Genomic DNA, 14405 nt, shown 5'->3' with positions numbered 1-14405 from the left:
GCATGAAAGGGTGGAGTCAAAGCTTGAATGGGATCGACTTTGTTTTCTCTGGTTGGGAAGGCTCAGATTGCGATTTGATGCACCGGGAAAGTGCAACGATTGATTTGGGAATCTTTTGCATGACGAATTTCTTTGCTGAGATTGCGGAGAAGAAGAACACGTCACTGCGCGACTATGGAGCGCACTGCATTATCTTTGAAGCACGTCCAGCCTTGGCCAAGAGCAGCGCGGAGGAGCGAGTGGCTCCGGAGCGCCTTGGCCCACCACCACAGCCCCGATCCCGGCGCGGACAACGAAATCGTCGTCCTGGCCACCGGGATAGACCAGTACTTGCAAGAGGTCTTCCACCATCTCGCTTATCCCAGCCGGGACGATAAAGTGTCGGCGGAGGACTTCCGCACCCTGTGCGCCGTGCTGGGTGTCACCGGAGCAGCTCACAAAGGGAAGAAGACGAGGAAAGGGAGTGACGACGAACCGGACGAAGAGTTCGCAGACGTATGCTCCGGGCTGCCTCGTCAGATGACTTTTCAGGACTTTCACTCGCGTCTGTGCGGCTACTTTCGTGTGCGTTGCGCGCAAAGCGTGTGGCGACTGCCCGTTACCGAGGAGACGGAGATGGTGGAGAGGCACATCAGGCTGCGCTGGCCTCGCGTCAGAAGGAGGAAATATGTTAGTTTGGAGCAATCGTCGAGAAATCACAACAGATCCACGGCTGCGGAGGACGCTTCTTCTGGTAGGCTTGTGGCATGTTGTTGCCATTTGGAAAGACAGCGCGCGTCACATTGAACTTTCTGCCAAGTACAGATTACTGTCTTATTATTATTATTTTTTATTAAACTGTCCATGATATAGTATACCCGGGGAACACAAAACAGTCTCCATCTTTTATAAACTTACATAGTGCTCATGCTGAGAAGAAAAAAAAATGGAGAAAAAAAACCCATCTGGACTAAACTAAACGAGAACTAAATTCCGACTGGTACAGATGTTGGTTTTCAAAAGTAGAAGGCGGTCAAAAAATTAAATACTCACATAAAGTACATACAGTATAACTGACAAATCTATTTAACTACAGAAACAAAGTATTTTTGTTTGTTTGTTTGTTTGTTATTTCCCATCACTGCTTATTACTTATTACTGGCAGACAAAACAAGAGCAATGACAAAAGGCCAAGTTAAAGTTCCAAACTACTGTCATTTGTACACCTGGCTATATTGGTGTAATGAGGGGGTATCCAACTCATTTTCATCACCGTGTACTTCACATAGGTTTCTCTCAGAAGGCTATGACTTTGAAAACCATTATACAGGAAATGTATGTCATTGTTTACAGGTAACAAAAACTGCCCCTGCATTTGATTCTTATACTTAAGTAGACAATTGTTCAATGACTTATTATCAAGAAGGATTTATTATTATATATAAATGTTGTTTTTTTTTAACAGAAAATGCTTGTAATATCTGTTAAAGGTGAAGATTCATTGCAAATCTGGTCCTGGTTATTTGGGCCAAAAGGAAAAGAACAAAATCCATTTGGCAAGGAACATTAATTAGACACACTTTATTTGATTTAGCGGGCCACATAAAAGGATGTGACGGGCAGCGTGGTGGAAATTGTGTTCAGCACATAAGTCTCAAAGCTTTGATTGACTGGAGACCACTCCAGGGTGTCGCCTACCCTATCTTTTGTCCAAAGTCAGTTGAGATCTTGAGGCTCCAGCTCACATGAGTACAAGATCTATAGAAATAAAAATAAATGGATGGATTGTATTACTACATGTGTATTTTGTAGTTGTGTAGAACTGCACTGCATCGTCCCGAGAACAAATCTTACATTATGGCCTTCTCATTAATAATACATTGTAGCAAAAGTATTAGATGAGACAGACAGGCAGACAGAAAGATGTATAACATGGATTTTTAAAAAAAGAAAAGATTTTAGTTTACTCCGCGACCCTAACCAGGATAAGCGGTGTTGAAAAGGGATGGATGGATGGATTTTTTACACCTCCACAAGTGATTTGAAATAAAACAATGAAGGTGTGATTGAAGTGTAGACTTTAAGGCGTTTCTTAAAATCAGGAAACCCTTAGACTGGCAGGCATTTTCATTTTCGAGCAATTTCACTCATTTTTCAAGCCCCACAGAATATTGACAATGTAAACACCAAAACCACCAAAAAATCAGACTCTCTTCTTTCATCAGGAAAAAAACTTTTGTCTCTAGCTTACACCGTTCTTTAGTAATCAGCAGGCTACTTTCAGCCAAATCTGTTTCGGGAGGAAAGAAACTGAGAAAACAGCCTTTCAATTACCTTTTTTTTTTTTTGTCTGCACTGCGTACTGGAATGGGAGTCAAAGGTCTGCTGCATGCATAACCTGTAAATCTTTATTGATGATTTGCAAGGGTAAAAAACAAGAACATTACTTCGCCGCAATCGTAAAGGACGTTCGACTTGCGGTTGTTGAATTCCTGCAAGATGGACGAAATGGAAAATTCACATCAGTACTGGCAACAGATGTTACATTGTAATGTGAACTAGTGGGACTTAATTATGTTTCTATGTAACAAGGATTGAAGGAGCGGGTTTGCTTGCTAAATATAGCTAATGCGAAGTGCAAACGAGTTCCCTTCGCCTCCATATCATCCGGAGGAAGCTCCAAATGAAGCTCGGCTGCTTCCAGGCGATCCAGATGCAGTTCACTCATCTGACGATTCCGGATCGCATTTACTCAAATCCTGGTCGGCAGACGATCAGCTGCCAAGCGGCCGAGGATGTCGCCATTTGGCCCGGCATTTTGCTCGATAGCTGTGCTACAAAGCGATCGCTCGGCGCGCATGATCTAAGGCGTCATTCCTGTCGGTCGCAGGAATATTTTTCTTGTCTTGGCGCAATAAATTTCTACTACCGAAAGTTTTTTTGTTAGATTTTTTTCATTTTGTCTTTTCTCTTTTCTGCCATTATGTTTGCCTTCTCTCATTGTCTCTTGGACCCCGCCAGTCCGCCCCCTCCTTCTTCCTCCTCTTCCTCTGAGGGAGTGACTTTACCTCAAGGCATTGTTGCCCTCTACAGGGTGCCAATCCTCATTGCAGTGATCTAGAGGCTCGACGATCACACATAAACTGCACAAGACCCTCGCCCACCCATCCCCGTTAAAAAACACCATTGACGTCTTTAGACGGCATTGGCAGGGAATAGATGGATTCTGAATGACGTCTTTGGACGGAATTGGCAGGGAATTAGTTAATTGATGGAGCAGTATATTTATGGTTATATTTGAACATGCCAACAAAACCAGAATATGAACATCATTTGTGGTACCAGCATATGTTTATGAAGTTTTCCGCCTCTCTTCAATCCTTTCATTCTTTCCATTCCCAGAAGAGTTAGGAGCTCTGAGGGAGCTGGTGGAGGACCTCCGATCAGCGCTGCAGGGTAGCGACGCTCGCTGTTTGGCCCTTGAAGTGGCTCTGAGACAAGAGAGGAGCTGCACGCAGTCAGCTCCCATCAGTGTTTCATCGCCCACAACTTCCATTTCCCTCATACAAGGCAAACTGGTGCCCACACGCCGGATTAAAGGGCTAAATATTGCTGGTGGAAGTGGTGGGAGAAGATTGGGGAGAAGATGGGACATGAGGGACCCCCTTTTAAGAGAGTTGCAGTTGATCCGTTCCTCGCGTGATGGACAGCTGGAGGAGGCCATCAAGTTCAATGAACGTCTGGAGGAGGAGTTGCGATGGGCATACCAGGAAGTGTGCAAGCTTCAGGGGGTGGAATCTGCCCTCAGGAGGGAGAACATCGTAATCAGGTTGGATTTTGGTTCCATCACAAATCATCAACTGATATAATACTGTATTATTAAGCGTGATCATGTTGATGAACTCCATCAGGAGACGAGCAGAGGAGGCCAGAGAGGCTTTGAGCTTGGGCCTCGAGAGGGTGCGACTGATTCAGGAACAAGCCGAATCTGTGCCACACCTTCAATCCAGGATCACCCAGCTGGAGAGTGAACTGCAGCAGTACAGGTATGTTTGTGTGAGTGAGCGTATGTGTTTGTTTATGCATCAAGTTACAAATCATTTGTATCTGTTAGACCAGTGTTGGTAAATTTGTTGACCGCCGCAGCCTGGCGGATCCGAGAGTGGCCGGGCTGCGCCTCTGTGGGTGTGTTCACAGCCCACTTCATTTGCCGCCAATCAAAGCATCTCCTTTCATTCCCTTTAAATGTGGCGCAATGGCAGTCTCAGTGGAGACATCTCTCTGCGGAGGAGGACGATGGGTAATCGTAGCGATCCGTGCGTGAGTGGAGCATTGTCGCTGCTATTGGCCGGTGTGGCAACACACGATGTGAGCGGGTACCCTTATTAAATACAGTGTCCTGCTGATAACCTCTGGCGACTTAAATATGTTTGAGGATCTCACTATCTGTCTGCCTTTGCCCCAATCAAACTCACCAAAATCAAGTTAGACCTTACCTTTGACCTTGTGCCAGTACTTAGGTGTGGTCTGAGCAGGTGTAAGTTTAGATTGACTTCCTGCCACACCGCTGGGCGCATCTCCAAGGACACACCCTTACTACGCCAGAACGCCCAGTTTTGGGGCAGCCCGGTCTGCCAAATTGGCAAACACGTGCAGCGAGCCTTGGGCTTGCACAAAAATCAGAATCCGCCGGCATTTGTGCCACACCGCACATGCACATGCATGTCTACAAAAATAGAGCCCCAAAGTTGGTTAGACTCAATCTTGATGAAAAAGTTTAACGTATATGAAATTTGCCGACCTGCCGCCCACAGTTGAAAAAGATATTTGAACAGGCATTCTCTCTTGAAAGCTGCACTGAGAGTTGCATTGAAAGTTGTAAAATTCATGTTCAATATCATAAATCAACCTTGTGTCAGACTGTATAGATCAGTGGTGTCAAACATACGGTCTGGGGGCCAGAAACGGCCCGTCAGGGGGTCCAATCCGGCCCGCGGGGATGAAGAACACATTCACTCGTTTTTTCAATAAAAATTACTTTTAGTGCTAGTTTTGTCCACTGGAGGGTGCACTGACAACACTTAAATGACATTGATGTACCTGTGAAGGCCAAACGATGGATCACACTCATATAAAATGGTGTGCCATGTTCACATGACAATTCTGTGAAAATAAATACCTCCTGTAGAAATGTTTTAAGACATTGAATATTACAACATTTCAGTCAAAAGCTTCACTTCAAAAGAGGTTGGTTTGTTGGAATCTTTTTTTTTTTTCTTCTTTTCCTCTCCACACACTGCCACAACTTTAAATTCATTTACAAAGGATGCATAACTGAATGATGCACGCTCACTGATTCATAAGACTGCTGAAATAATTTTTGGTTAAAAAAATTCAGACTGCTCATTATTTGCAGCAAAATTTGCAACAAGAAAATAATGAATAAATGTAAATATTTTCTGAAAGTACTTGTAATCATTTGTACAAAAACAATGGGGAAAATTCTTAATAGTTGTTATTAGTGGATTTTTAAGCCAAAAATATTGTGGTCCGGCCCGCTTGAGATCTTTTTGGGGTGAAAGTGGCCCATGAACTAAAATGAGTTCGACAGCCCTAGTATAGATGTTTTCAGCGCCCAAGGCCAAACCTCAAGATCAGGGCATTAATTAAACTAATAAATAAATTGACCTAACACATTTTTGGACAAACCACGGGCAACCATGCTCAAATGCATACTGTTGTTTATGTTATTCTTTGATGGGTTGCTACGTGTACTTATGATACTGATAAGCAACATATGGTCAGATTGACACCACCCAGAACAATAGAGAAGAGGAGTGAAAACATGTGATAAAAAGAAAAAAGGGGAATATTAAAGGCAGGCCAAAAAGTGGGGAGACATGTGCAGCCAGTGCCTCCCTGGTTCCGCCGCCTGTTTATAATGGTCTTCATAAAGTTTGTTCAAAGATAGTTATTTCCATTAACTTTTTCTTTCTTTTTTTTCTCTTCTCAGAAAACAAAATTGGCTGAACTTAAAAGAAGTAGTATCAAAGCCAAATCACAATAAATAACAACAAATAATCGTACCTAATCTGACATAAAAACAAAAACCTATATACTTTACCTGCAATGATAGCTATGTCATCATGCACATATTGTATATCCAGTGTGAAGGAGCATGAATACTGTTTATGATTTGAGGTATGTTCTCCTGCATCAGATCTGGCTGTGTATGTCTTCCTGAACCTTCCTCTACAAGTGGAGCATACTGTAAGACAGGTAAGGAACTGTCCATCCATCCATCCATTTTCTGAGCCGCTTATCCTCCTCACTAGGGTCATGGGCGTGCTGGAGCCTATCCCAGCTGTCATCGGGCAGGAGGCGGGGTACACCCTGAACTGGTTGCCAGCCAATCGCAGGGCACATACAAACAAACAACCATTCGCACTCACAGTCACACCTACGGGCAATTTAGAGTCTCCAATCAATGCATGTTTTTGGGATGTGGGAGGAAACCGGAGTGCCCGGAAAAAACCCGCGCAGTCACGGGGAGAACATGCAAACTCCACACAGGCGGGGCCGGGGATTGAACCCTGGTCCTCAGAACTGTGAGGCTGACGCTCTAACCAGTTTGCCACCGTGCCGCTGGTAAGGACCTAATGAATGATAAATAAGAATCAAATATCCCTCTTGCCCAAAGTCAGCTGGGATAGACTTCGGCTCACCCATGATCAATTAAAAATAGATGGAATCAATTATTTGTGCTCTCTAGTTTGAATTGACTGTATAGTGTTACCCCGCTATTCACGGGTTGGAGGCGCGAGCACAGCCGCGAACAGCCAAGTAATTGACGCCCTCCAATGTTTAGGATTACCTACAGATGCCACAGAATGGCCACAAAGCACTACGTGACGCACCTCAACTCACTTCAGCATAGTTCCTTGGCACCAAGATGCAACAAGATGGTGCCAAAGTAATACTTTAGTAATAGACAAGGCTTTGGCCTCAGCACAGAAACAGTGAATATATGAGTTTTTCGGCAATAGGTTCCCCCACCCAAAAAAATCAGCAAAAGGGTTAATCGACGAGAAGGAGACGTTACTTTGCTTTCAATGGTTTCGTGCAATGCATATTTGCTCCTTTGCAGCCTGCTGTTATTGCTTGTGATTTTTAAAAGGATTCACCTGCAATTAAAAAGTTATTGTTTCAACCCACATCTTTGTATATGTTGCTTTTAAAGTGTGACTGCCATCAACTCGTAAACGTAACGAATTTGTTTGTCTGCAGATGCTGATTGTCTGCAGAGAGCAGTGGAGGGAAGAGCCGCCTCTGACGAAGAGGAGGAAGGTGGCAGGGGCATGAGTGATGAAGAGCAATGCTGCCTTTTCAAGGTGAAGAAGCACATCAGTCAATCGCACGACTGGGCCAAAGGGTTAGCTCATTTTGAACATTCAATAAAATGCACAAAATCTATCGTTGCTATTTTTTCTAAGATGACATGCAGAAAACACCCCACTCCACTCTACTCCACTCCTCTTCTGCCTGGTCTTAAAGGTGTCAGAGTCACGTGATCCCTCAGTTCCTCTCGAAGGACGACCTGCACGACTGCCACCTCAGCAGCGATTCAAAGGGCAACAGGGGATGCTGCAGCTGGAAGCGACAAAAGCAAGAGCTCTCAGCAAGCAGAGAAGGTTGTGAGGAGAAGGTGGGTGAAGTTGACAAGGAAAAACACGATTTCAGTATTTTGCTCAGTATGAAAGTGGCAATTCCACAACCTGTCATTATAGATATCCTTCAATGAAGAAGAAGAAGAAGAAGAAGAAAACCTTTCGTTAGTTTTCCAAATGAGAACAGATAGAATAAATATTCATCTTTCAGTGGCAGGGCATCACACACAAATCAATCATGAGTCCAAATTTGAGCTTGCCTGAAGGCACTGCAGCATAGATCAACACAAGTTTTAATATGTTTTGCCTGGTTGCTCTGGTCTGCATGTCACATGTCCCTGTTTGTTCCCAGGAGTATGAGGTTAACGACCCAAACAAGAAAAAAAAGAGCCCCTGTCGGGTTTATTCATACACAATAATTTTCAACATTTTTTAAATTGAATAACTACTGTTGAGTTAATAAAATTATTCAATACATGAGGTGTATAAAAGAAAAATCTGCCCTTGCAAAAGTAATAATAATTGAGTTTTGCTTCATGAAGAGAGGTCTACTATCTTCGTTATTTTTTAGTGATGACAGGTACAAAATAATGTTCGATTAGGACTCATCGATACCAATACTATCTTTGTAAAGGCTGATATGTTACATAGTGAAGGGAGTGCTACATTATTTACAAGTGAATAAAAGTGTCAGCCCTCTGGTGACTCATTTTTGTCTTTGCCGAAGCCTGTTATTAGACATGTCAGTGCAAGTTTGTTTAAAACTGTCCTCTTATAAAGTTCTGCTTCCAATTCAGCACACATTGTCTTTTTTTCAATTGCAAAATGATTTGCTCCATAATTTTTTTTTAATTAGTCTTGCAATGAAAGGAAAAGGAAATACATAACACCACCGAATGCTGAACCTTCCGGTTTCTGTGAAAATGTCTTAGGAAGTATGAGCTTTGTTCTTTTATTGACTCTTTTCACAGCAATCATTTGGACATAGTAAAAGAGTAAATAATGGTACTGATTCAGTAAGAAGGATTATGCAAGAAACCCAAAAAAAAAAAAAAAAAAAAAAATCCATAAAGCTGTGAGCAGACCCTGGGCATTTTGCACAAATGTTGGTGAACCTTCATGTAAGATTAAACAACCATACACTTATTATTGTTTTGTACACTGTAACATAGTCTACAGGAACAATTATGGCGTGTCTATAATGATAATAAGTATAATATTGAAATAAAATTCACTGAATTAATTAATTATTTATTATTAATATTAATGTTCCAAACACATACAGCTCTCTGTTTTGTATTTAAGATTGAAGGGCATCACCTATAATTATTCGAGATTTTATAGATGATTCATTGATTTTATGCTTCATATCAAGCAATAATGATCATACCCCATGTTTAACTCATTCCCTGCCAATGCCGTCTGAAGACGTCAATGGCGTTTTTAAATGGGGATGGGTGGGGGAGGGCCTTGTGCAGTTTATGTGTGACCGTCAAGCCTCTGCATAACTGCAATGAGTAATGGCAACCTGGAGAGGTCAACAATGCCTTGAGGTGCACGTCCCTTCCTCAGATTGAAGAAGATGAACGAGGTTGCGGGTCGGCGGGGTGCAACAGACAATGAGAAGAGACAAATATAATGGCGGAAAAGAGAGAAGACAAAATGGAAAAAAAAAAAAAACATTTCGGTGCTAGAAATTTATTAGGCCAAGGCAAAAAAAATATTCCTGTGACCGACAGGAAAGACGCCTTAGATCATGCGGGGGAGTAAAGGATGACGCACCGAGCCGATCACGTTGTTGCAAAGCGATTGCGCAAAATGCCGGCCCATACATATGACGAGATGCTCTTGGCCGCTTGCCGGCTGATCGTCTGCAGACCCGGATTTGAATAAATGGGATCCGAAATCATCAGATGAGTGAACTCCCTTTTGGATAGCCAGCCGAGCTTCATCCCGAGCTTCCTCCGATGAAGATCAACAAAGTCAGACGAAGGTAACTCGTTTGCAGCTCGCGTTAGCTACATTTAGCGAGCAAAGACGCTACTTCAATCCTTGTTACATAAAAACATAATTTAGCCCCACTAGTTCACATTACAATTTAACATCTGTTGCCAGTACTGATGTGAATTTTCCATTTTTTCCAACACCCGCAAGTCGAACGTCTTTTACGCTTGCGATGAAGAAAAGTAATGTTTTTTTTACCCTTCCAAAACAACTCATCAATAAAAAGTATTCTCTAATAATCGTATGTATTTTTTAAAACTTACAGGTGAGGCATCCAGCAGACGTTCGACTCCCATTCCAGTACGCAGTGGAGACAAAAAAGGTATTTGAAAGCTTTTTTTTCTCCACGTCCCACGACAGCAATTTCAACAATGTATTTTTATAGTAATAGTTATATTTCTAAACTGCACAGGTTGTGCTTCGAGCAGAAGTAATGACTGGTTTCAAGGAGAATGACAACCACACAAGTTCCCCGTCATTGCCAACAGAAGAATAAAATCCATATGTGGATAAAATTTTGCTAGATTTTATGTGCAAGGTAATAAAAACCTGGACTATTGAGCAAACGGTAGAGGAGGAGAATTTGGAGGAAAAAAGTGCAAGTGTGGGAGGCCCATTTGTTCATGCATTTTTGCCTAATGTAAATTATGTACAGAGTTAAACTTGTAAATAAATATTTTTTATGTAAAAAGTACTTTCTCAGATTTTTACAAAAGAAAAAAAATATTGGTGTCAAAGTCATTGTTCTGCTTGATCTGCCTGCTTTCACAAAAAGGCTGTTTTCTGTTTTTTTTTTTTCTTCCAAAAACAGATTTGGCTGAAAGTAGCCTATATTTGACTACTGATTACTCAAGAACGGCATAAGCTCGAGACAAGCATTTTTTCTGATGAAAGAAGAGAGTCTGACCTTTCATTTGGTGGTTTTGATGTGTACATCGTCATAGTACATAATATTCTGTGGGGCTTGAAAAATCAGTGAAATTGCTCGAATATGCCTGGCAGTCTAGGGGTTCCCTGCTCAGGAAATGGCTGGCAGTGAATTAGTTAATTTTGATAAGGATGGTTTGAAAAAAAACAAACAAAATGAACTAAAACTAAACTATTTCAACACCGCTTATCCTGGTTAGGGTCGCGGGACGCCGGAGCCTATCCCAGCTGACTTCAGGCAAAAGGCGGACTACACCCTGAACTGGTCGCCAGTCAGTCGCAGGGCACATACAGACACAGACAACCATTCGCACTCACATTCACACCGTCATTGAGTGGGAACTGAACCCACGCTGCCTGCACCAAAGTCAGGCGAGTGTACCACGACACCATCAGTGACTGAACTCATCTCTTTTATCCTAATTATACTGAATGCCAGTTTAGGTTTCATTGTACTTTTTTACTGTTTTTTTTAATTTATGTATAATATTTTGAAATATAATAATCAATATAAACACTCATGACTCTAACATATATTTATATAAAATACATCATCATTGCCATGTCTCTGAACGAACTTTAAATGGTATTCAATAATGATCCTGTGAACAGAGAAAACCAGTAAAAAACTTTACAGCAGATATTTTGCGGGTGCTTCACATGGATGTAATATGATTCTGTCAATATCTCTTCCTGAAAAATGGATTTCATTGTGGGACATTATCAACTATTCTTAATAGATCCATGAGCTAATTCTTTTGGGTTGTTGTATCTATTTTAACCTATATTATTATATCTAATTGAATCAAACTTTAGACTGTTATTCAAGTTACCATGGACAAGGAAAATATAGGCATTTTACGGGTGCTTCATACAGACGCATGTTTATTTGTTTTTGACTTCATTAGTAAGATTGTTCAAATGTCCAAATAGATCACAGTCATGTCTTATTTATTGAATAAATATGTTATTTTCCCAACTTTTAATGTCCAATGACTAACGATTCGCTTCAAACACAAAGTTTGAAGTGAATCGTTAGCCGCGAACGCCATCTCGAGAGTTAACCACACTATTAAAATGTTAGCACACCCTGAGGTGTGTTAACTTTAACGTCAAGTTAACAGCCGGTTAAAGTTAACCAAGTTTTGGACAACATGATAACGGTGCCGCTAAAGTTAACGGTCGGTTAACTCTACTTAACCAGTGGTTGAAAAATAACCAAGTTTTAAACAACCGGGCCCAGATGGACAAACTCAAATTTGACACGGTGCAATTTTTTTTCCCACTTCTTAACAGTTCAACCAGTCGGGGCTTTACTAAATCAGCTCTATGAATTGTAGTTTTACATGGTTGTTATAACAAACAAAAAAATCTAATGGTGCCTAAGACTTTTAAGCAGGACAACTGTATATGCATGAAAAACATTTATAAGCCATAAATATAAAACAGTCCAATGAAAAACAATAACTATGGCCGGTTTCTGAGCCTAAGTGCCGCGCGATGCCATATTGTTATGCTGCAGCTCAAACTATTTCATTGCATGATGTTTGTAACCTAAAAACTGAGTATGGAGGGACCGTTATAATCCGAGAATCCCCTGTCATGTAGTTTATTTGTATTCAAGTCAAACTTTCATCAGCTGATCACATGATCATCATTGGAGCAAATGTAGCCATTAAAGATGGTAATTTCACTAAATTTCATTAGTTGACTAAATCCTCATAAAAAAATCCGCACAGCTCTGCGGCTTTCTCTCTGTGTGGATTTTCCTGTCCGCTTAAGTCTGCCATTTATGCACCTTCTTGCTGGAAACACACTCTGGGTGGTGAAAACTTAAAATGTGGGCGCGCCTTGTCAAATCTATTCGTGTGGGCATTTGCACGTCAACTTACGCACATTTCATTTTACACGCTCCTGAGGCTGTAGTAAATCCAGCGCCATGTGAAGGTGAACAGCCCTCTGGTAACTCAGGGCACATTTCTTGAAATTTGGATAAAATTACAACATACGTCACCACACATTGTAAGAAACTCTACAAAAGTAAGTAGAGAGACTGAACAAAATCCATTTTATTGAGCTGATCAGAGAGGTGCTGTGATTGGCTAATACAGCGTTTTAGTTGTAATTTTTATTTGTGAAGAACATCGGCGAGAGCAAACATTTTTAACCAAGAATTTCAAACATGGTGCCGGCGGCCGGTATTAAGTCTTTAGCGGTTTTTGAAGCGCAGGGCTCCCACTACACCTACCATAGTCATCATAATGGTGCAATGGTGAATTAACGATTCAGTCATTTGCTTTTATTTGTGTCTATGCTCGTCGTCAAAATATATCAACATGATGAAGTGACTCGTTCGGTCCGTGGTGCAAGAAAGCTGATCTATAGAATAGCAAGAGCAACCCTTTTTTTTGATGGACCTCCAAACATGCACTCAGTCATAAGCACAGTATTCAGATTATATTACTTTTATTGGATTTATTTCATACAGAATAATAATAATAATAATAACAATAATAATAAAACATGGTAACCTTCAAAGTGTTAGTGTTTTGAGCGGTGCACACGTCTGACTGAGGGATGACACATTTGCTTCGTGAGTTATTTTCAAATTTAAAATGTGCTAATTTTTTCTAATAGATTTCAATGACATTCACAAGGTGCAGGAAAACACCATGCTCAATGATTTAGGGCCAGCCTCAGAATTCAATGAATCGCACCTCTTTGTAGTTGGTGCACTCATTTCCAGTTTACGTGCGGTGGGTGTGTCAGATGTCTGGATGTGAGCATATACGTAGATGAAAAGTGTGCGAGCCCAGGCTTGGGGAAAAAAGACGGGACAATATAGTCTAATGTGCTCTTTGATTGACTGGTGACCAAGCCAGGATGTAGTTCGCCTTTCACTCTGAAGTCAGCTGGGATAGACTCCAGCTCCCAATGATCCACAAATGGATAAGAGATATAGAACATGGATGGATGGATTATTTGTTTATATGTAATGTAAATGACATTAAGTACAATATTCACATTAAATTACTTTTATTGGATTTATTTCATACAGTGTGTACCAATGTGTTTCCGAATTATACCGAAACACAAATACTGACAAAATGCCTTGACCTCACTCCAACTGTTTTTTCCCCCCTTTATTTCATAATTATTCCTCCTGTCAGAGGCCAGCGCAAGAGGAGGACAAGGCAAGTGAAGAAAAGAAAGAGAGGGAGAGGCTGTCTTTGATGGAGGGAAAGTTCAGAGATGCCCTCATGCTACTTCTGCACCTACGCAATAAGGTAACCCTTCCCCAAATCATTGGTGTCATGTCATGTTTATTCGTGCCTAACGTTAAAAAAAAACAAAAAAAAAACGTTTTTTATGACCAGTCGCTTTTTAAAAATATTTATTATTAATTGTTACAAAACTTAATCAAATGAACCTTTACTTGTCTCTGTAGAAGTTGTCCCGCAGGGAGCTGGGGAGCATCATGATGGACACGCTAGATATGTGCAGTAAAGGAGACGGTACACCAGCTCTGAATTTCTCAAATACTCAAATACGTTTTTGCTCAACTTTTTTGTTCTTTTTTTTCTTTTTTTCTCCGTGCAGGTCCATCCCAGGCACTGCAGGTGGCTGATGCCCTCTACGTGCAATTATCCTCCACTGTGCACATTAGAGAAGGAGGCGAGGCCAAAGGAGGTGAGAGGGAAGGCAAACGCCTGCTTCCACCATCAAGGCATCAAACAAGCAGCACCAGCTCTCTGGTCATCTCCTGTTAACTAAGCTAAAAAAAAATAATAATCTTTGAATTCTAATAATGTAACTTGTGTAGAACAT

General features: G+C 41.3%; 1 protein-coding gene across 2 annotated transcripts; it reads left to right on the top strand.

Annotated features, from left to right (window-relative positions):
• Positions 1-23: 23 nt before the first annotated feature.
• Positions 24-14405, top strand: si:ch211-112f3.4 (EF-hand and coiled-coil domain-containing protein 1). 2 transcript variants are annotated; one of them, XM_061687814.1, is made up of 9 exons: positions 24-733; positions 3382-3808; positions 3891-4025; positions 6200-6258; positions 7267-7411; positions 7534-7684; positions 13748-13864; positions 14026-14092; positions 14178-14405. In XM_061687814.1, the coding sequence occupies exons 1-9, from the start codon at positions 175-177 to the stop codon at positions 14345-14347; spliced, it is 1830 nt and encodes a 609-aa protein (XP_061543798.1). In that variant the 5' UTR covers positions 24-174; the 3' UTR covers positions 14348-14405. The 2 variants fall into 2 exon arrangements, with proteins under 2 accessions (XP_061543798.1, XP_061543799.1); XM_061687815.1 differs by lacking the exons at positions 13748-13864; positions 14026-14092; positions 14178-14405 and adding an exon at positions 7767-8430.

This window comes from Phycodurus eques, chromosome 10, assembly GCF_024500275.1.
Source record: "Phycodurus eques isolate BA_2022a chromosome 10, UOR_Pequ_1.1, whole genome shotgun sequence".
NCBI lineage: Eukaryota > Metazoa > Chordata > Actinopteri > Syngnathiformes > Syngnathidae > Phycodurus > Phycodurus eques.
The sequence above is the reverse complement of the archived record's forward strand: the minus strand, read 5'-3'. Positions and strand labels throughout refer to the sequence as shown.